This window comes from Ranitomeya imitator, chromosome 1, assembly GCF_032444005.1.
Source record: "Ranitomeya imitator isolate aRanImi1 chromosome 1, aRanImi1.pri, whole genome shotgun sequence".
In the NCBI taxonomy this organism is placed as follows: domain Eukaryota; kingdom Metazoa; phylum Chordata; class Amphibia; order Anura; family Dendrobatidae; genus Ranitomeya; species Ranitomeya imitator.
The window spans coordinates 817687962-817708474 of record NC_091282.1 but is presented as its reverse complement, the minus strand read 5'-3'; the positions used below and the strand labels follow the sequence as shown (position 1 = coordinate 817708474).

At 42.0% G+C, this 20513-nt stretch overlaps 1 protein-coding gene across 2 annotated transcripts in view; it reads right to left on the bottom strand.

Annotated features, from left to right (window-relative positions):
* Nucleotides 1-431: 431 nt before the first annotated feature.
* The window catches only part of TMEM259 (transmembrane protein 259), a 69309-nt gene continuing 49227 nt past the window's right edge, over nt 432-20513 (bottom strand). The window contains exons 6-12 of one of the 2 annotated variants that reach the window (XM_069740003.1): nt 18388-18510; nt 18191-18291; nt 15268-15325; nt 15093-15176; nt 14884-15016; nt 12602-12701; nt 432-4700 (exon numbers count right to left, since the gene is read on the bottom strand). In XM_069740003.1, the coding sequence (XP_069596104.1) occupies nt 4092-4700; nt 12602-12701; nt 14884-15016; nt 15093-15176; nt 15268-15325; nt 18191-18291; nt 18388-18510 (1208 nt within the window). In that variant the 3' untranslated portion in view covers nt 432-4091. Of the gene's footprint in view, nt 4701-12601; nt 12702-14879; nt 15017-15092; nt 15177-15267; nt 15326-18190; nt 18292-18387; nt 18511-20513 lie in introns of those variants that run through there. The other variant, XM_069740022.1, reaches the window with a different exon arrangement.

The following is a 20513-nucleotide window of genomic DNA, read 5'->3' as shown; positions in this document are numbered from 1 at the left end:
GAGCAAATATAGGCCCACAAATATTTTTTGTTTTCTTGCATATATTTACTTTTTTTTTGTTTTTTACTCGACTCCTGAAGAAGCCTAGAAGTGTCACTGCAGCAACCATTGGCTCATAAAACCATATATGCCATCTTGCCCTATGGCACAAAACAGCCTTCAAATCAATACAATTGGAAACTAGAGTTTGCAATATGACCCTGGAATAATGAATATAAAAGTGTAAAGAAATCCTGAGGCAGTGTAAATACAGCACGCACGGTGTTCCGGAACATTCTGGATTATTGTCCTTATTTGAAGCATGAACAAAATAAAACAAAAGTACAATGAGAACTTCATACCACCCCCTAGTGGCCACATGGCTCACTGTTCTCATACTTGAATATTGTACATTAAAACTGGACTTTACTTAGACGCTTTTGCACACAGTGTGCGTAAGATATATTTATTAACATATATACAAACAATTCATCAATTTCATGAATTTTTTTGAGGTACAATTAAATAAAACATGGGGTGATGGGTGCACACCCGACTCACCCCAATAATTTTCCCATTTCTCTTAATTAAAAAAAAAAAATAAGCCTTCGCAAAGCTGTGCATATATATGCACGGGGGTACTGACTTCTCAGAGAAGTGTCTGCAGTCCGCTTCTCAGACTATTCCAAATCTGTCTCAGCATTGCATTGGGTAACGTGGCCACTCTTCATTTAGAAGTCAATCAATGCCACACGTTTCCAAAAAACTGTTGTTGGAATACAAAGTCTTTTCTTAGTTCTATTGTTTTTATTTTTTATTTAGCACTAAAAGTACACTTGGAAGTAAAAACGCCCCCATCAATCACTACAGGAAAAATGTTAAACGTGAGAACAACAGAGATGAAAACAAAAAGGATGTAAAATCCTCGCTTCCTAGTCTGTCTTCTGCCCTGTTCTCACCCAGTTAGAATTCTGCCACCTGGGCCGAAAGCTGAAAATGAAGAGAGGCTTACAGTACATTAAAGGCAATTTAGGTAGCAACTAGTGATGAGCGAGCCTGGTCGAGGCGTAATAGAGCATCTCCGGTGTGCTCGAGTCACCGCGGAAATCCCTGCATGTGTTGTATCTGTCGGACAGCCGCGGCGACTCCAGCATAGTATTCGAGTGCGCCGGAGATGCTCCATCACTAGTAGCAAATATTGTCCCCCAGAGCCATTCTCCACCCAGTGCACATCACCCAGTGCTCCTATTCTATCAACCAAGGGTATATTAGTGTAGCGTCCTACCGGGAAAGAGACACTATTTTTACAGGCTAACCAAACTGCACAATTTACTAATCCGGACATTTATCTGAAAAGCTGTTCTCCCCCACAAACCAATAGTGCTCCAGAAATAGCCAGTGAGTAGTGCTCTTTAAAAATACTCATTATGTAAAAATATAAAAATTAAGCAGGACTTATTTTCATTGGACCTCTTTATCCATAGATCAGGCGATAACTTGCCGATTGATGAGGGTCCCAGTGGTCAGACGCCCACCTATCAAAGATATCACATATTAACAGGGTTTTCAACCCATTAATGGGAGTAAATATTTGCTCTATTGTCATAAATTGAACAGTGTTTAGAAACAAAGCATGAACGCTACTGAAACATTAAGGATCTTTAGCCACCGTGAACATTATTGGCGCCATGGTTGTACAGGAATGAAGCCTATACTGACTACAAAAGCGTGGGCCTGCAACAAAGCCAAGGTTCATACGTTTTATTGTCCCACAATCACACCATACAGGATAGGGATAACAAGAACGGGAATCCTCATGTTTGAATGGAACAGCGGTGAACGACCACTCAATTCAAAGATGGCCAAGTATAGGGCTCGGCTATAAACTTTAAATGGAGTGGCAGTGCGCAAGCTTGGCCGCTGCCTCAAACAACGACGCACCAAAGCTCCGATTGTGGAAAAGACCTTCCATTTAAACTGGACAAACTCTCTAAAAATGCATAAAACAAGGCGAGTTTTGTTAAAATATTGAGACTTGTATTCCAACTCCAGTTTCCCGTTAAAAATGAGAACACCGTTTTATACTTTTATTAAAAATATGAATTTGGGAAAAAAAAAAAAAATTATATATATATATTGGCACTGATCATGTGGTAGACTGCAGACTGGTGTGACCATCTACCCAGACCTCATAAGAATAACTTATGCTGGACACATTTGGCCTGTACAAGTAAGGGGAATATTGCACTATACCAGACCAGTTAAAGCACGGAAACAAAGGTGCAGATAACAATGGCAGCCCTCAGCCTACCAAGCACCCCAAGAAATGCACAAATCTTAGTTATAAAATGGTGCTATAGCCTTAAAGAAATCATTTTTTTAAATTTTATATATGAGGGCATAGGGTAAAAGGTAGTATGATGTATCAATGGCATTGGATCAGCGCTTCTGTTTAACAGAATGTCTGCACTTTAGCACCACTTCATTTATGAAGTTCAAAATTCTATGCTAATGTATCCAAAACAGTGTCAGAGGTCCATTTTTATCCAATAATCTTACATAGATTAGTTTTTTTATCTGATGATTGGTGGGATTAAGATGAAGAGGCACATGTATCTGCTGCAGACGTAAAGCAAGAAAACTAAATCTATGCCTGCCAAGATAAGAAATAGGTTTGGGCTGCTTGTTGCACCAATTGTTTTGGCTTTAAATTTAATATATAGTTGTTGTCCATGCCCTCCCTTTAAACCCTGCCCAAGTTTTCTACTACTTTTCAAAAGAAAAATAATCACAAATTATTGAACAAATATGGTGTGCGCCCTAATCTGAAACCTTTGTCACAAAAGCAGCATAAACGGGTTAATAATCCCCCCCCCCCCCATAGATTTAAAAGATAACATGCTGGCTGTCAGCCACTACCACTAGAGGGAGACATACGGTAGGTCTGCAGTGAGCTCCCCCTAGTGGCAGATGCAAGCATCCAGCATATTATTTTTTTTAATTTGAGTCAATGCAGGAAATTATGGCTAGTCATTATCAGGCAACAAGGCTCAGACTGTTCAAATTATAGATTAAGACATTAAATAGCCCAGAACCTGTTTGTGCGAAATAAAGAAATGGTGTTCAAGAGCAGACATTCCCTGGATTTAAGAACTTTATATGCAGAACTTGCCAGAAGCGCCAATCTAATTTTATTCACGAGCACAGCTTCGGGAATGCATCTTATTTTTTTTTATACCTATTCACTTCTAATCTACATAGCAAGTGTATATATGCAAATACACACATATATCTGTATATAGCCTTCACTTCTATGTAAGAAACAAAAGTGCAATATAATCGTAGAACAGGTTTTACACATTCGTGCTCAGCCTTTTTCTGCAGTCACAGGTAGAAAGGCACAAATACATCTTTTAATTACCGCCTGCCACAACAGCTGCAGCTATGGGACCTCCAGATGCAGTTCCACAAACACATCTGTTCCCATATATGCACTTACATTCCATAGCTTGGAGAACATGGTAAGCAGTGGAAACACGGGGTGAAAGTATAAAACATGGGTCTGCACATATCTGTGTGGCAGACATTTGTCTTCTTTGTATTAGTTCACTCATTCTTGGTCCAGTGGTGGTGGAGTGAAATTATGAAAAGCTATATTGCCCATAGGGCCTCTGTTATAAAACCTCTGGAAACACCTATTAGACTGACTGAAATAAGAACATCCTCTCTGAAGTATGGCTCTTAAAAATCGGTGAGAACTGGTACCGCATGGTGCGCATCAGAGCATACAGATTGCGTACACAACATGTATGCCCACACTACACCCAGGTCTAAAGTGTTCAGAAAAGACTGGTAGTCTCGTTAGCCATTTTATATTTTTTCTAGGTCGATTCGTGGCATTTATTTGACTTGAGTGACAGACGGAAGGAAAGCAGTTGAAGTCAGTCTGGGTGCGTGTACAAGACACACGCATGCACAATTATTTTGCTTTTTTTGGTGCTGGAAACCAATCACTCCAGTCGCAAAGAGTTTTATGGTTCATACAGCTCTTTTCCAGTAGAAATGCATTTCTCCCAAATGCAAAGCCTGAACATCTAAAACAGAGATTCAGCTCACATGTAATCGGACCCATGCTCTGCATCTGTAGTCGGCTGTGGCGCACTAGCTTCTGAGAGCAACCCTGATGACACCGACGTGGAGAGACTGTTTTGCTCTACATCAGTGCTAGCAACTGAAAATCTCACAGGGTTACAGTCTGTGGGAAGGGTCATTACTTTCATTTGAGGTTCCTTGAGTTTTTTGGGACTAATATTAGATGTAGCAGTTGGCAAAACAGGAGGAGGGTCACCAGTTTGAGTCAACTCTGTAGTGCCAGCTTCGCTAGTTTGGCTACCAGCCGCTTCCCGTGGTGGTTCTTCAGACAGAGCTGTCAAAAGCTCCAAAACATCTTGTACAGGTTGTGCAGGAGCTACCCCTCCATCTGAATCAGCCGACATAGCACCTGCTGCCACAAAGCTAGCTGTTGGTGGCTGGAGAATAAAGCCAGAGCCCGGGGGAGGTGTTACTATGGATGGCTCAGATGTAGTGTTGTTGTTCAGGTTGTCCTGAAGACTGGTTTGATTCTGACCAGCCTGCTGGTTCTGAAGGAGCATTTCCTGGATACGAATCTGCTGAAGGATGGCGGGAAGTTCGTAGTGATGGAAGAAGTAGATCATAGAGTGCTGTGGGAACAGAAGAAAAACATTAAAATCAGACAGTCATGATAATTTCAATTTGCATAAATCTATTTTTTTGACCCCATGTATAGGAATCAGATAGAGAAATCCAAATTCATACTAAAATATTTTAACATAGCACGCACAATTCATATTATTGCATGTGAATGTCACCTAGGGGGGCTCACTGTAGACTCTTGCCAAGACAAACTCTTTAACCCCTTCATGACCCAGCCTATTTTGACCTTAAAGACCTTGCCGTTTTTTGCAATTCTGACCAGTGTCCCTTTATGAGGTAATAACTCAGGAACGCTTCAATGGATCCTAGCGGTTCTGAGATGGTTTTTTCGTGACATATTGGGCTTAGTGTTAGTGGTAAATTTAGGTCATTAAATTTTGTGTTTATTTGTGATAAAAACGGAAATTTGGCGAAAATTTTGAAAATTTCGCAATTTTCACATTTTGAATTTTTATTCTGTTAAACCAGAGAGTCTTGTGACACAAAATAGTTAATAAATAACATTTCCTACATGTATACTTTACATCAGCACAATTTTGGAAACAAAATTTTTTTTTTTGCTAGGAAGTTATAAGGGTTAAAATTTGACCAGCGATTTCTCATTTTTACAACGAAATTTACAAAACCATTTTTTTGAGGGACCACCTCACATTTGAAGTCAGTTTGAGGGGTCTATATGGCTGAAAATACCCAAAAGTGACACCATTCTAAAAACTGCACCCCTCAAGGTGCACAAAACCACATTCTAGAAGTTAATTAACCCTTCAGGTGCTTTACAGCAGCAGAAGCAACATGGAAGGAAAAAATGAACATTTATCTTTTTAGTCACAAAAATGATTTTTCAGCAACAATTTTTTTATTTTCCCAATGGTAAAAGGAGAAACTGAACAACGAAAGTTGTTGTCCAATTTGTCCTGAGTACGCTGATACCGCATATGTGGGGGTAAACCACTGTTTGGGCGCACGGCAGGGCTTGGAAGGGAAGGAGCGCCATTTGACTTTTTGAATGAAAAATTGGCTGCACTCTTTAGCGAACACCATGTCACGTTTGGAGAGACCCTGTGTGCCTAAACAATGGAGCTCCCCCACAAGTGACCCCATTTTGGAAACTAGACGCCCCAAGGAACTTATCTACATGCATAGTGAGCCCTTTAAACCCCCAGGTGCTTCACAAATTGATTTGTAAAAATGAAAAAGTACTTTTTTTTTTTTTTTTTTTCACAAAAAAATTATTTTAGCCTCAATTTTTTCATTTTCACATGGACAACAGGATAAAATGGATCCTAAAATTTGTTGGGCAATTTCTCCTGAGTACACCGATACCTCATATGTGGGGGTAAACCACTGTTTGGGCACATGGTAAGGCTCGGAAGGGAAGGAGCGCCATTTGACTTTTTGAATGAAAAATTATCTCCATCGTTAGCGGACACCATGTCGCGTTTGGAGAGCCCCTGTGTGCCTAAACATTGGAGCTCCCCCACAAGTGACCCCATTTTGGAAACTAGACCCCCCCAAGGAACTTATCTAGATGCATACTGAGCACTTTAAACCCCCAGGTGCTTCACAGAAGTTTATAATGCAGAGCCATGAAAATCAAAAATAATTTTTCTTTTCTCAAAAATGATTTTTTAGCCTGGAATTTCCTATTTTGCCAATGGTAATAGGAGAAATTGAACCACAAATGTTGTTGTCCAGTTTGTCCTGAGTACGCAGATACCCCATATGTGGGGGTAAACCACTGTTTGGGCGCACGGCAGGGCTCAGAAGGGAAGGCACGCCATTTGGCTTTTTAAATGGAAAATTAGCTCCAATCATTAGCGGTCACCATGTCGCGTTTGGAGAGCCCCTGTGTGCCTAAACATTGGAGCTCCCCCACAAGTGACCCCATTTTGGAAACTAGACCCCCAAAGGAACTAATCTAGATGTGTGGTGAGGACTTTGAACCCCCAGGTGCTTCACAGAAGTTTATAACGCAGAGCCATGAAAATAAAAAAAAAAAAATTGTTTTCTCAAAAATGATTTTTTAGCCCGCAATTTTTTATTTTCCCAAGGGTAACAGGACAAATTTGACCCCAAAAGTTGTTGTCCAGTTTCTCCTGAGTACGCTGATACCCCATATGTGGGGGTAAACCACTGTTTAGGCACATGCTGGGGCTCGGAAGTGAAGTAGTGACGTTTTGAAATGCAGACTTTGATGGAATGCTCTGCGGGAGTCACGTTGCGTTTGCAGAGCCCCTGATGTGGCTAAACAGTAGAAACCCCCAACAAGTGACCCCATTTTGGAAACTAGACCCCCCAAGGAACTAATCTAGATATGTGGTGAGCACTTTCAACCCCCAAGTGCTTCACAGACGTTTACAACGCAGAGCCGTGAAAATAAAAAATCATTTTTCTTTCCTCAAAAATGATGTTTTAGCAAGCAATTTTTTATTTTCTCAAGGGTAACAGGAGAAATTGGACCCCATTAATTGTTGCGCAGTTTGTCCTGAGTATGCTGGTACCCCATATGTGGGAGTAAACCACTGTTTGGGCGCACGTCGGGGCTCGGAAGTGAGGGAGCACCATTTGACCTTTTGAATACAAGATTGGCTGGAATCAATGGTGGCGCCATGTTGCGTTTGGAGACCCCCTGATGTGCCTAAACAGTGGAAACCCCTCAATTCTAACTCCAACACACCCCTAACCCTTATCCCAACTGTAGCCGTAACCCTAATCACAACCCTAACCCCAACACACCCCTAACCACAACCCTAACCCCAACACACCCCTAACCACAACCCTAATTCCAACCCTAACCCTAAGGCTATGTGCCAACGTTGCGGATTCGTATGAGATTTTTCAGCACCATTTTTGAAAAATCCGTGGGTAAAAGGCACTGCGTTACCGCGGATTGCCAATGTTTTTTGTGCGGATTTCACCTGCGGATTCCTATTGAGGAACAGGTGTAAAATGCTGCGGAATCCGCACAAAGAATTGACATGCTGCGGAAAATACAACGCAGCGTTTCCGCGTGGTATTTTCCGCACCATGGGCACAGCGGATTTGGTTTTCCATATGTTTACATGGTACTGTAAGCCTGATGGAACACTGCTGCGGATCTGCAGCCAAATCCGCACCGTGTGCACATAGCCTAATTCTAAAGGTATGTGCACACGCTGCGGAAAACGCTGCAGATCCGCAGCAGTTTCCCATGAGTTTACAGTTCAATGTAAACCTATGGGAAACAAAAATCGCTGTACACATGCTGCGGAAAAACTGCACGGAAACGCAGCGGTTTACATTCCGCAGCATGTCACTTCTTTCTGCGGATTCCGCAGCGGTTTTACAACTGCTCCAATAGAAAATCGCAGTTGTAAAACCGCAGTGAAATGCGCAGAAAAACCGCGGTAAATCTGCGATAAATCCACAGCAGTTTAGCACTGCGGATTTATCAAATCCTCTGCGGAAAAATCCGCAGAGGACCAGAATACATGTGGACATTCCTACCCCTAACCCTAGTTCTTACCCCAACATTAGTGGAACAAAAAAAAAATAAAAAATTCTTTATTTTTTTTTATTGTCCTTACCTATGGGGGTGACAAAGGGGGGGGGGGGGGGGGGTCATTTACTATTTTTTTTTATTTTGATCACTGAGATATAACCTCAGTGATCAAAACTCACTTTGGAACGAATCTGCCGGCCGGCAGATTCGGCGGGCGCACTGCACATGCGCCCGCCATTTTGGAAGATGGCGGCGCCCAGCAAAGAAGACGGACGGACACCGGGAGGCCGGGTAAGTATAAGGGGGGGAGATCAGGGCAAAATAATTACTTATTTTATTATATAAATGTTAAAAAAAAAAAAGCAAATCTGCCACAGTTTTAGACATTTCCATTAAGGAAAAAAAAAACCTCCTAACTTTGTTCTACTGGTCAGTACCATTATGGGGACTGAAAATTTATATATGTTTTAGGGGATTTCTTTGCGTTGCCATTTTCTGAGAGCAATAACTTATTTTTCGGTCAAGTTGTTTGAAGACATCTTTTGCAGAAGCTGTAGTTTTAATTGGTACCATTTGGTTTTTTTTTTTAATGACTTTCTGGTCTCTATTATTTTAGGAGGTGAAATATGTTTTATTAGTACAGCAATAAACACAGAAATACCAAAACTGTTTGTTTTGTGATTTTGTGATTTTAAAGATTTCATTTACTTTCTGGGATACGGAAGATGATTTGACTATTACGTATTTGTGTGTGTGAATGTATAATAATTTACTGAAAGGGCAGAGCCCCACTAATTGGTACCCACACTAATTGGTAACCATCACTTGCAGGTTATTAAACTTTTTATTTCATTGTGCTAAAACGATGATTACAGAGGTGAGATTAAAATATTCATATTTGACCTATGAGGAAACTGTTTAGAAATTTAGCAGAGTAGGCAATTGCTTATAAAATTTTTTTTTTTTTAGGAAGTTATAAGGGTTAAAAATTGATCAGCAATTTCTCATTTTTTTGCAACAAAATTAATAAAACTATTTTCAGGTTTTCTTTGGGACATTACATTTGAAGTGACTGAGGGGTTTATACGACAGATAACACCCAAAAGTGACACTATTCTAAAAACTGCACACATACATTCAAAAACAATTATATAAATACATTTAACACAAAGTCCTGATTTAGTCAAAAGGTAATTTCCTGATGATCATTTCTCTTTATATGCCGCTATCATGACTGAGCAAGTTCCAGTGGCAGCCGTTAAATTCCATAGGCCTGTTATCAGATAGGAATATCTGGCCTTACCGCCAGTTCTCCTGACTTGAGTAGACATTCTCATGATCCTAAATGAGGCAGTCAGCTCAGGTCAGGAGGACAGGCGGTTGGATCGGGTAGTCCAATCAGAGCACACACCATGTAAAAACAGGCCACACATGTCTGCACATCCAACGTCTGGACTGCGGATGTCGCTATATTATTATAGCGCCATTTATTCCATGGCGCTTTACATGTGAGGAGAGGCACAACTGGTACAGGAGGAGAGAGGACCCTGCCCGCGAGGGCTCACAATCTACAAGGGATGGGTGAGAATATAGTATTTTTTTTATTTTATTTTTTTTATAAAATAGGCGAGGGTAGAGCTGGTCGTGCACCGGTTTGGTTGATTGGTGGTTACTGCAGGTTGTAGGCTTGTTGGAAGAGGTGGGTCTAAAGGTTCTTTTTGAATGTTTCGAAGGTAGGTGAAAGTCTGATGTGTTGTGGTAGAGAGTTCCAGAGTAGGGGGGATGCGCGAGAGAAATCTTGTATGCGATTGTGGGAAGAGGGGAGTAGAGCAGGAGATCTTGTGAGGATCGGAAATTGCGTGCAGGAAAGTACCGGGAGACGAGGTCACAGATGTATGGAGGAGACAGGTTGCGGATGGCTTTGTATGCCATGGTTAGGCTTTTGTACTGGAGTCTCTGGGTAATGGGGAGCCAGTGAAGGGATTGACAGAGGAGAGAGGCCAGGGAATAGCGGGGGGGGGGGGGGGACAGGTGGATTAGTCGGGCAGCAGAGTTTAGAATAGATTGGAGGGGTGCGAGAGTGTTAGAGGGGAGGCCACAGAGCAGGAGGTTACAGTAGTCCAGGCGAGAGATGATGAGGGCATGGACTAGGGTTTTTGCAGATTCTTGGTTTAGGAATGTATGGATCCGTGGTTAGTAGGGTGGTAATATCTGGTTCAGAGATGTAAATATGTATGTCGTCAGCATAGAGATTATACTGAAAGCCGTGAGATTCTATGAGCTGTCCCAGGCCAAAAGGTGTAGATTGAGAAGAGCAGGGGCCCTAGGACTGAACCTTGCGGGACTCCAACAGATAGGGGGTGAGGTGAGGAGGTGGTGTGTGAGTGGGAGACGCTGAATGTCCGGTCAGTTAGGTATGACGAGATCCAGGATAGGGCGAAGTCTGTGATGCCAAGGGATGAGAGGGTCTGCAGCAACAGGGAATGGTCCACTGTGTCAAAGGCAGAGGACAGGTCCAGGAGGAGGAGGATAGAGTAGTGTCACTTGCTCTTGGCGGTTAATAGGTCATTGGCGACCTTAGTTAAGGCAGTTTCATTGGAGTGATGTGACAGGAAGCCTGATTGTAAGCGGTCGAAGAGGGAGCAGGAAGATAGATGGGAGGACTGTTCAAGATGGACGTGTTGTTCCAGTAGTTTTGAGGCATAGGGGAGAAGTGATATAGGGCGATAGCTAGATACAGAGGATGGGTCAAGAGAGGGCTTTTGAGGATAGGTGTGATTGAGGCATGTTTAAAGCTTGAGGGCTTGTTAGTGATACGATGAAGAGATGAGTTAGAGTTGGGATGAAGACTGTGGTGAGGTTTGGGATGAAGTGGGATGGGATCGGGTCAAGTGCATAGGTGGTGAGATGCGATCTTGAGAGTAGAGTGGAGAGTCGATCTTCTGTAATGGTGGAGAAGTTGGTTTTGGAGGTGGAGGGCTGGGTAGTTGGGAGGAAGGGCTCTCGGGGTTGTCCACTAAAACTGTCTCTGATGTTCTCAATCTTCTGCTTGAAAAATGAGGCAAAGTCTTCAGCAGAGATGAGTGGGGAGGGAGGAGGTGCTGGGGGACGCAGGAGAGAATTGAAGGTGTTGAATAACTGTTTAGGGTTGTGAGACAGGGAGGATATGAGAGTTGAGAAGTAGGTTTGTTTTGCTGTGGCGAGTGTGGTCTTCAAAGTAGTGAGGGACTGTTTGAATGCGATGAAGTGCTCGACGGAGTGGGATCTTTTCCATCTGCGCTCAGAAGCCCTGGAAGCTCACCTCAGTTCTTTGGTCAGGCTGGTGTGCCAGGGCTGTCTGTTGATTTTGCAAGCTTTGGTATGCGTGAGTGTGGCAACAGATTCCAAAACTACAGCTATTGTGGTGTTATATAGAGCGGCAGCGTCATCCGCATTGTGTAGGGAACTTAGGTCTGTGAGAGGGAGGAGGGTTTCAGAGAGTGAGTGTAGATTGAGGTGTTTAAGATTTCTGTGAGGGTGTGCAAGTTTGTGGGGTGGTGATTGTAGACAATGAGTGGAGAGGGAAGATAATGTGAGTAGATTGTGGTCAGAAAGAGGAAGAGGTGAGTTAGAGAGGTTAGGCGTGTGAAGATGAGGTCCAGTGTGTAACCATCTTTGTGAGTGGCTGCAGAAGACCATTGAGTAATGTCGAAGGAGGAAGTGAGAGATAGAAGTTTAGTGGCAGCTGAGAGGGAAGTGTCAACGGGGATGTTGAAGTCGCCCATGATGATAGTGGGGATGTCCGCAGAAAGGAAATGAAGTACCCAGGTGGTGAAGTAGTCAAAGAAGGTGATGGTTGGCCCTGGGGGGCGGTAAATGACAGCTAGTTGGAGGGGGAGTAGATGCGCACAGAGTGCACCTCAAAAGGAAGGGAGGGTAACCGAGGGTGGACGTGGGATTGGGGTGAAGGAGCAGGTATCTGATAGGAGAAAACCAACTCCTCCACTATGCTTGTTGCTGGGGCGGGGTTTGTGAGAAAGGTGGAAGCCACCATACGAAAGTGCAGCAGGAGAGGCCGTGTAAGAAGGGGTGAGCCAGGTTTCAGTGATGGCGAGGAAGGAAAGTTTGTTAGTAATAAAAAAAGATCATGGATGTAGAAAAGTTTGTTACAGATAGAATGAGTGTTCCATAGAGCTCCTGTTAGTGGGACTGGGGAAGTGGGGGCCAGGCAAATGGGTATAAGGTTAGAGAGGCTATAGAAATTTGTGATAGAGTGTGGATGAATGCAATTATCAGCTTTTATACCCATGCAGCCTTGAATGGCTATCTAATTTCTGAGTCTGCCCACTATAACATTATAGAAGTACAGTATATGTCTCTTATCCTCTTCTGATGAAAATGCAAAAGAAAAAAAAGATTGATCATTACCTGGATGAAGAGCCAGGATGTGACCAGAGCCAGGCTGCTGTACTGACCATTGAAGCGGTAGTGGTAGGCATAGAATGCGAAGTGATAGAGGTAGAAGAATCTGGGTGGAAAAGGAGCAATGATATAAAATTACAATAAATCGCATTATCAAAATGGTTTGGACTTTTCAATGTAATAATAATCATCTTTTTATTCATATAGTGAAAACATATTCCGCAGTGATTTACAGTTTGCACACATTATCATCGCTGTCACGATGGGGCCCACAATCTTCATTCCCCATTTCGAAAGTGGGAGGAAACCGGAGAACCCGGAGGAAACCCACGCAGACAAGGGGAGAACATACAAACTCCTTGCAGATGTGTCCTTGGTGGGATTTGAACCCAGCGCTGCAAAGCAACAATGCTAACCATTGAGCCACCATGCAATACATTGCTTTTGCGTATTTCATATACTGGTGCAGTAACAAATGTAGCCTTTGGGTGTGTGTGACTAAACACTGAATAGTTTCTCAGAATTCTATTACAGCACCAATTCCAATATATTGGAATAAAATTGCATTAAAAGTTAGGAACTTGAGTGGCAGTATCATGGTGCAAATCAAGGAAAGGAAGACCTAAAGGCACTTTAAGGCTGTGTGCACACATTATGTTTTGTTCGCGGTTTTTTTTTCCGATATAAACACGATAAAAAACACATCCATTAACCCCTTAAGCCCCAAGGGTGGTTTGCACGTTAATGACCGGGCCAATTTTTACAATTCTGACCACTGTCCCTTTATGAGGTTATAACTCTGGAACGCTTCAACGGATCCCGGTGATTCTGACACTGTTTTCTCGTGACATATTGGGCTTCATGATAGTGGTAAAATTTCTTTGATATTACCTGCGTTTATTTGTGAAAAAAAAAAAATGGAAATTTGGCGAAAATTTCGCAATTTTCCAACTTTGAATTTTTATGCCCTTAAATCACAGACATACAGTTAGGTCCATATATATTTGGACAGAGACAACATTTTTCTAATATTGGTTATAGACATTACCACAATGAATTTTAAACAAAACAATTCAGATGCAGTTGAAGTTCAGACTTTCAGCTTTCATTTGAGGGTATCCACATTAAAATTGGATGAAGGTTTTAGGAGTTCACACGTGTGCACATACCCTAATAACAGTGTGTGATGTACACACAGTAAGGCTATGTGCACATGTTGCAGTTTTTACCGCGGAACCGCGGCAATTTTGATGCTGCGGGTCCGCAGCAGTTTCCATTGCGTTTACAGTAAACATGTAAACCAATGGGAAACCGCAAACCGCTGTGCACATGCTGCGGGAAAAAAACGCGCAGAAACGCAGCGGTTTACAACCCGCAGCATGTCACTTCTTCATGCAGAATCGCAGCGATTCTGCACACATAGAAATGCATTAATCCGCTTACTTCCCGCATGGGGCTGTGCCCACCATGTGGGAAGTAAGCGGATAATGTGCGGTTGCTACCCGGGGTGGAGGAGAGGAGACTCTCCTCCAGGCCCTGGGAACCATATTTGTGGTAAAAAAAAAAAAATAATTAAAATAAAAAATAATGATATACTCACCTCTCAGCGCTGCACGCGGCCGTCCGGTCTCAGGTTTGCTATACGAGCAGGACCTGCGGTGACGTCACGGTCACATGACCGCGGCGTCACGAAGGTCCTTCTCGCACAGCATCTTTGGAACCGGACCGTCGCCTGCAGCACCAAGGAGATCGGTACGTCAGAGGGTGAGTATAACCATTTTTTTTTTTTTTTTAAATTACTATTGATGCTGCATATGCAGCATCAATAGTAAAACCAGTGCAAGAGTAAAACCCGCAGCGGAAACCGCAAGATAAACAGTGATAAATCTGCAGGGATAACCGCAGCGGTTTTGCCCTGCCGATTTATCAAATCTGCTGCGGGAGAACCCGCAGGGACCCGAACCTATGTGTGCACATAACCTAACAATTCCTCTGTATTCCCCGTACGGGTGGTTGGCCATGTGATGGCATGTATGCAATTAGTACACTTCCGGTCACCAGCCAGCTCGCCTCACCCGGCTTCTCTCAAAAGAGAAAGTTTTCATGGCAATGCAGACTGCTGAGAACAACTGTTATATATCGTTCCTGTAAATCCATATCCAGCGACTAGAGACAGGTCAGTGTATAACCATTTAAAAATCCATCAAGAACTTTTTTCCCTTTAAATTTAAAACAAAGACACTGCAAAACATGAAAAAGAATCCGAAAAATCAGGCTTTGCAACTCACCTTAGCCAGTGCCTCTTGCTGGTGTTTGTGTGGCAGCAGATGGCATCATACTGATCAGCAAGCCACACTATAAGGATTATGTAGAAGGCAGTAGTTGTATCATTGAAAAACTCTGACATAATGGCTTCCATTCCTGTGAAGGAAGAGAAACTAATGTAATAAAGATACACTTTAAAACAAGTCTTACAGCTTTTAGGCAGCTAACATACCTACAAGTGCCAGGATCACAGTAAGCAGTGGTGCAGCAGGAAAAGCAATGCTCATATTCATCTCCAACATTTGCAGCAAATCCACTGTAGATGGGGAGGGGAAAAAGTAAAGAAAACATGAAAAACATGCCTCGACACAAATGATTGAAATTTACTTCAGGAATACTTTACTTACCAATAAAAACAAATATTTGATGGTGAGAATATCTCAAGAGCATAGAGACCGAGAGAGTCTAGGAAGAAAAACAGGTTTATCACTTGTCATAGAAAAACTAAAATGCAAAATAATCAGGTTTTAAAAAAGTACTGTAAATACAGCAGGTAAAATAAGTATTGAGCACGTCACCAATCTTTTCAAAATTAAATCTCTAAAGGTGCTATTGACATGAAATTCTCACCAGATGTCAGGAACAACCCATCTAATCCACACAGACAAAGAAATCAAACCATAGATGTCCAGAAATTAAAGTACGGTAGTTGCCCACTACTTGGACAGCCCCGTCTCATTCCTCATGTTTCGCCCCGTTAAAATAAAAACACAGTCTGCTCCCATGCCAGCACTGTTCCAGCAGTGTCTGCACTCGCATCCCAGTGAGGTTGTTATGACACGTGAGCCCTGTACCCATTCACCGCTGGCGTCACAGCCCCTGCAATTCCTCTGTAGCTCTCCACTGACTCTTGGACAACTCTTCTGATAACTCTTTTCACTCCTCTGTCTCAAATCTTGGAGGAAGCACGGTCGGGCTGGTTTATGGTGAAACGATTTTCTGTTCACTTCAAATTATAGCCCCAACAGTGCTCCCTGGAACCTTCAGTAGTTCAGACATTCTTCTGTAACCAATGCCATCAGTATGTTTTGCAATAATAACATTGCAAATGTCTTGAGACAGCTCACTGGTTTTACCCACCATGAAAGGTCTCTTGTGTGGCACACCTTGGTAATGAGACACCTTTTTATGGTCGATTTGGTCTCTAACATTTCGGCTTTTTCTCTGATTTCTTTTTTTTTTTTCTTTTTTTTTCAGCCTAATGATGGTCCATTTCTCTTCCATTGAGAGCTCTTTTGACTGCATGTTGTGGGTTCACAGGAACAGTTTTCCAAATGCAAATTCCTCATCTCGAATCAGCTCCAGACACTTTACCTGTTTAACCGATGATGAATTAACCAAGGGAATAGCCAATTAAAGAGCTTTTGAGATAACTGTTCAATTATTTTTGGTTCCTTTGACCCCTTTATGTCAAAAGGTCGTATGCCTGCCTTTGAATGCGGGCTCCGATGCAGAGCCTGTATCTTTCTCAGCACTTGATGCCTTTAACATCCACGGGTGTAGCGGAGCGGTACATCAGGATTTACCACACGCAAGTCGTAAGTGCCTCACAAATACCACCCATCAGCGCCAGTGTCATGTGATCGCCAATGGGCTGTCATGACAGCCGGGGACCTGCAGATGACCCCCAGTGCCTGGCATTGTGACGCATTGTGAACACCGGCTTGTGATCAGCGGTCATAGAAGACTTAAAAAAAAGTTTTTAAAAATATATAAAAAAGAAAAAAAAAAAAAAAAAAAAGTTCTAATCACCCCACTTTTGCCCTATTGAAAAAAATACAATTTAAAAAAATAAAAACACACATTTGGTACTGCCGTGTTCAGAAATGTTCGATCACAATACAAAAACAAAACAAAAACAATTAAACCGACTGGTAAACTACTTGACGAAAAAAATAAATCAAAAAGCCAGAATTAAGTTTTTTGGCTTCCGCAACATTGCAATAAAATGCAGTAACTGGTGATCAAAACATTGCATCTACTCCAAAATTCTATCAAAAACGTCCGCTCATGAGTAGTGATGAGCAAGTCATACTCGTTGCTCAGGTTTTCCCGAGCACTCTCTGGTGGTCTCCGAATATTTGTAACTGCTCGGAGATTTAGTTTTTGTTGATGCAGCTGCAGGATTTACAGCTACTAGCCAGCCTGAGTACATGCGGGGGGTTGCCTGGTTGCTAGGGAATCCCCACATGTATTCAAGCTGTCTAGCAGCCGCAAATCATGCAGTTGAGGCAACGAAAACTAAATCTCTGAGCACTCACAAATACTTGGGAGAACACCAGAGCAACGAGTATACGGGCTCATCACTACTCAAGAGGCAAAAACTAAGCACTCACCCAAGCCCCAGATCCTGAAAAGTGCAAATGCTATGGGCCTGGGAAAATAGCAACATAAGCAAAAGCACAAAGCTGCAACAGGAATTATTTTTTTCTGGATGATTTCACGTTTTAAGCTATACTATTTTTATAGTGTACTGAAATTTTGAAACAAAAAACAAACAAAAAGCAAACTGCAATTCTGACATTATTCTTTGTTTTCACAGTGTTCATTGTGTGGTAAAAAGGACCTGGTATAATGATTCCCCAAAGCAGTACGATGTTAATATCAAATGTGTCCACAGGTTGGTTCTCATAGCAGTACAGTCATGGCAAGAATGGGGATTTCCATTGACCCATGGGCTGAAACGGTAACCCATCAGCTCCCTCAATCATGTCGCTTTGGGTGGGGGCGATAGGCACGTGAATGTGTGCGACATCTTCATTTGCTTTAAACTGACACTGTCAGATTGACAACATTAAAGTGGTTAATAGCAGCAGGAGAATCTTTGCTTACTCGCTGCTGCTGGATACAGGTAATGGCTATATAACACAGCCATCATCTGCCAGTAAAAAATGCAGGCTCAGCCTCTGAACCCGCTCCATACATCAGCAGTACATCTGGAATGTTAAACTGCCATGATCGGTGCTAGGACTGATGGTAGCCGTTGTAGCCCGACATCAGCTATAATGTATAGCTCCGGAAAAGAGTTCAACATTGATGCAAGAAAACGTTCAAAGTGGCTAGCTTATATGCATGGGACAAAATGTGATCGCAATCTAAACCAAAATCTTTATCCAAGAGATTGAAAAGCAGCAACATATTTTTTGAGTTTCTCTCGTTGCGATAAAACATTAATTGAACCAAAACTAAATTTGCATTAAAGCTATTATAGTCATATTAGTCATTTCAGCATTAAAACTACAAAAAAATATTAAAAAGAGGTAAACTCACAAAAATAACCATGATAACAAAGGCAGCAAGGTATGAAGTGCGAGCCATCCACATACTGACAAATCGATAATGTTCCCCTGAAACAACATTTCTCAGGAAACCTAAAAACAAGGCACAAGAAAAATTATTTTAACTTTGCAAAATAATAATAATAAAAAAAAAGTGACAGAACTGTCCCACTCTGATTAGACACAAACCTTTGTTTTCTTCATTTTCTGCCAAAGCCTTGACACTAGACATGAGAATATCATCATATCCAAGAAATTCATCCAAGAGAAAACGACTAAATCTGTCTCCGAAGCACAAGTCACGTGTTGGGTCTGAAACAAAATTAAAGACCATTAGTTTAGACTTATTGGGTACAAAACACTCACCTGTAATCCAGTCCTGTGACTTCACGTGGACAGATCCAGTCCTGTGACTTCACGTGCACAGAACTGTGACATTTAGATGGTACCAACTCTAGAGAACCAGCTGATATAGGGCATCTTAAAGGCAATGCTCTCTGGGAAAGTGGGCAAATTAGTTCTCCTCCAGAAGGAAAAAAAAATCATCTCACTACTACCAACTGTAAGTAGCTACCCTGTAAGGCAATTCAAGACCCAGTAAGACACCTTGGACAATGACCAAGGCTATCAGCCAGATGAGCGCTTCCAGTTTGGCATACATCACGCAAAACTCTTGAATATGTCAGCCTTTAACCCCTTCATGACCCAACCCTTTTGACCTTAAAGACCTTGCCGTTTTTTGCAATTCTGACCAGTGTCCCTTTATGAGGTAATAACTCAGGAACGCTTCAACGGATCCTAGCGGTTCTGAGATTGTTTTTTCGTGACATATTGGGCTTCATGTTAGTGGTAAATTTAGGTCAATAAATTCTGCGTTTATTTGTGATAAAAACGGAAATTTGGCGAAAATTTTGAAAATTTCGCAATTTTCACATTTTGAATATTTATTCTGTTAAACCAAAGAGATATGTGACACAAAATAGTTAATAAATAACATTTCCCACATGTTTACTTTACATCAGCACAATTTTGGAAACAAAATTTTTTTTTGTTAGGAAGTTATAAGGGTTAAAATTTGACCAGCGATTTGTCATTTTTACAACGAAATTTACAAAACCATTTTTTTTAGGGACCACCTCACATTTGAAGTCAGTTTGAGGGGTCTATATGGCTGAAAATACCCAAAAGTGACACCATTCTAAAAACTGCACCCCTCAAGGTACTCAAAATCACATTCAAGAAGTTTATTAACCCTTCAGGTGCTTCACAGCAGCAGAAGCAACATGGAAGGAAAAAATGAACATTTAACTTTTTAGTCACAAAAATTATCTTTTAGCAACAATTTTTTTATTTTCCCAATGGTAAAAGGAGAAACTGAACCACGAAAGTTGTTGTCCAATTTGTCCTGAGTACGCTGATACCTCATATGTAGGGGTAAACCACTGTTTGGGCGCACGGCAGGGCTTGGAAGGGAAGGAGCGCCATTTGACTTTTTGAATCAAAAATTGGCTCCACTCTTTAGCGGACACCATGTCACGTTTGGAGAGCACCCGTGTGCCTAAAAATTGGAGCTCCCCCCAAGTGACCCCATTTTGGAAACTAGACGCCCCAAGGAACTTATCTAGATGCATAGTGAGCACTTTGAACCCCCAGGTGCTTCACAAATTGGTCCGTAAAAATGAAAAAGCACTTTTTTTTTCACAAAAAAATTCTTTTAGCCTCAATTTTTTCATTTTCACATGGGCAACAGGATAAAATGGATCCTAAAATGTGTTGGGCAATTTCTCCTGAGTACACCAATACCTCACATGTGGGGGTAAACCACTGTTTGGGCACATGGTAAGGCTCGGAAGGGAAGGAGCGCCATTTGACTTTTTGAATGAAAAATTATTTCCATCGTTAGCGGACACCATGTCGCGTTTGGATAGCTCCTGTGTGCCTAAACATTGGCGCTCCCCCACAAGTGACCCCATTTTGGAAACTAGACCCCCCAAGGAACTTATTTAGATGCCTAGTGAGCACTTTAAACCCTCAGGTGCTTCACAAATTGATCTGTAAAAATGAAAAAGTACTTTTTTTTCACAAAAAAATTCTTTTCGCCTCAATTTTTTCATTTTCACATGGGCAGTAGGATAAAATGGATCATAAAATTTGTTGGGCAATTTCTGCCGAGTACGCCGATACCTCATATGTGGGGGTAAACCACTGTTTGGGCACTCGGCAGGGCTCGGAAGGGAAGGCGCGCCATTTGACTTTTTGAATGGAAAATTAGCTCCAATTGTTAGCGGACACCATGTCGCGTTTGGAGAGCCCCT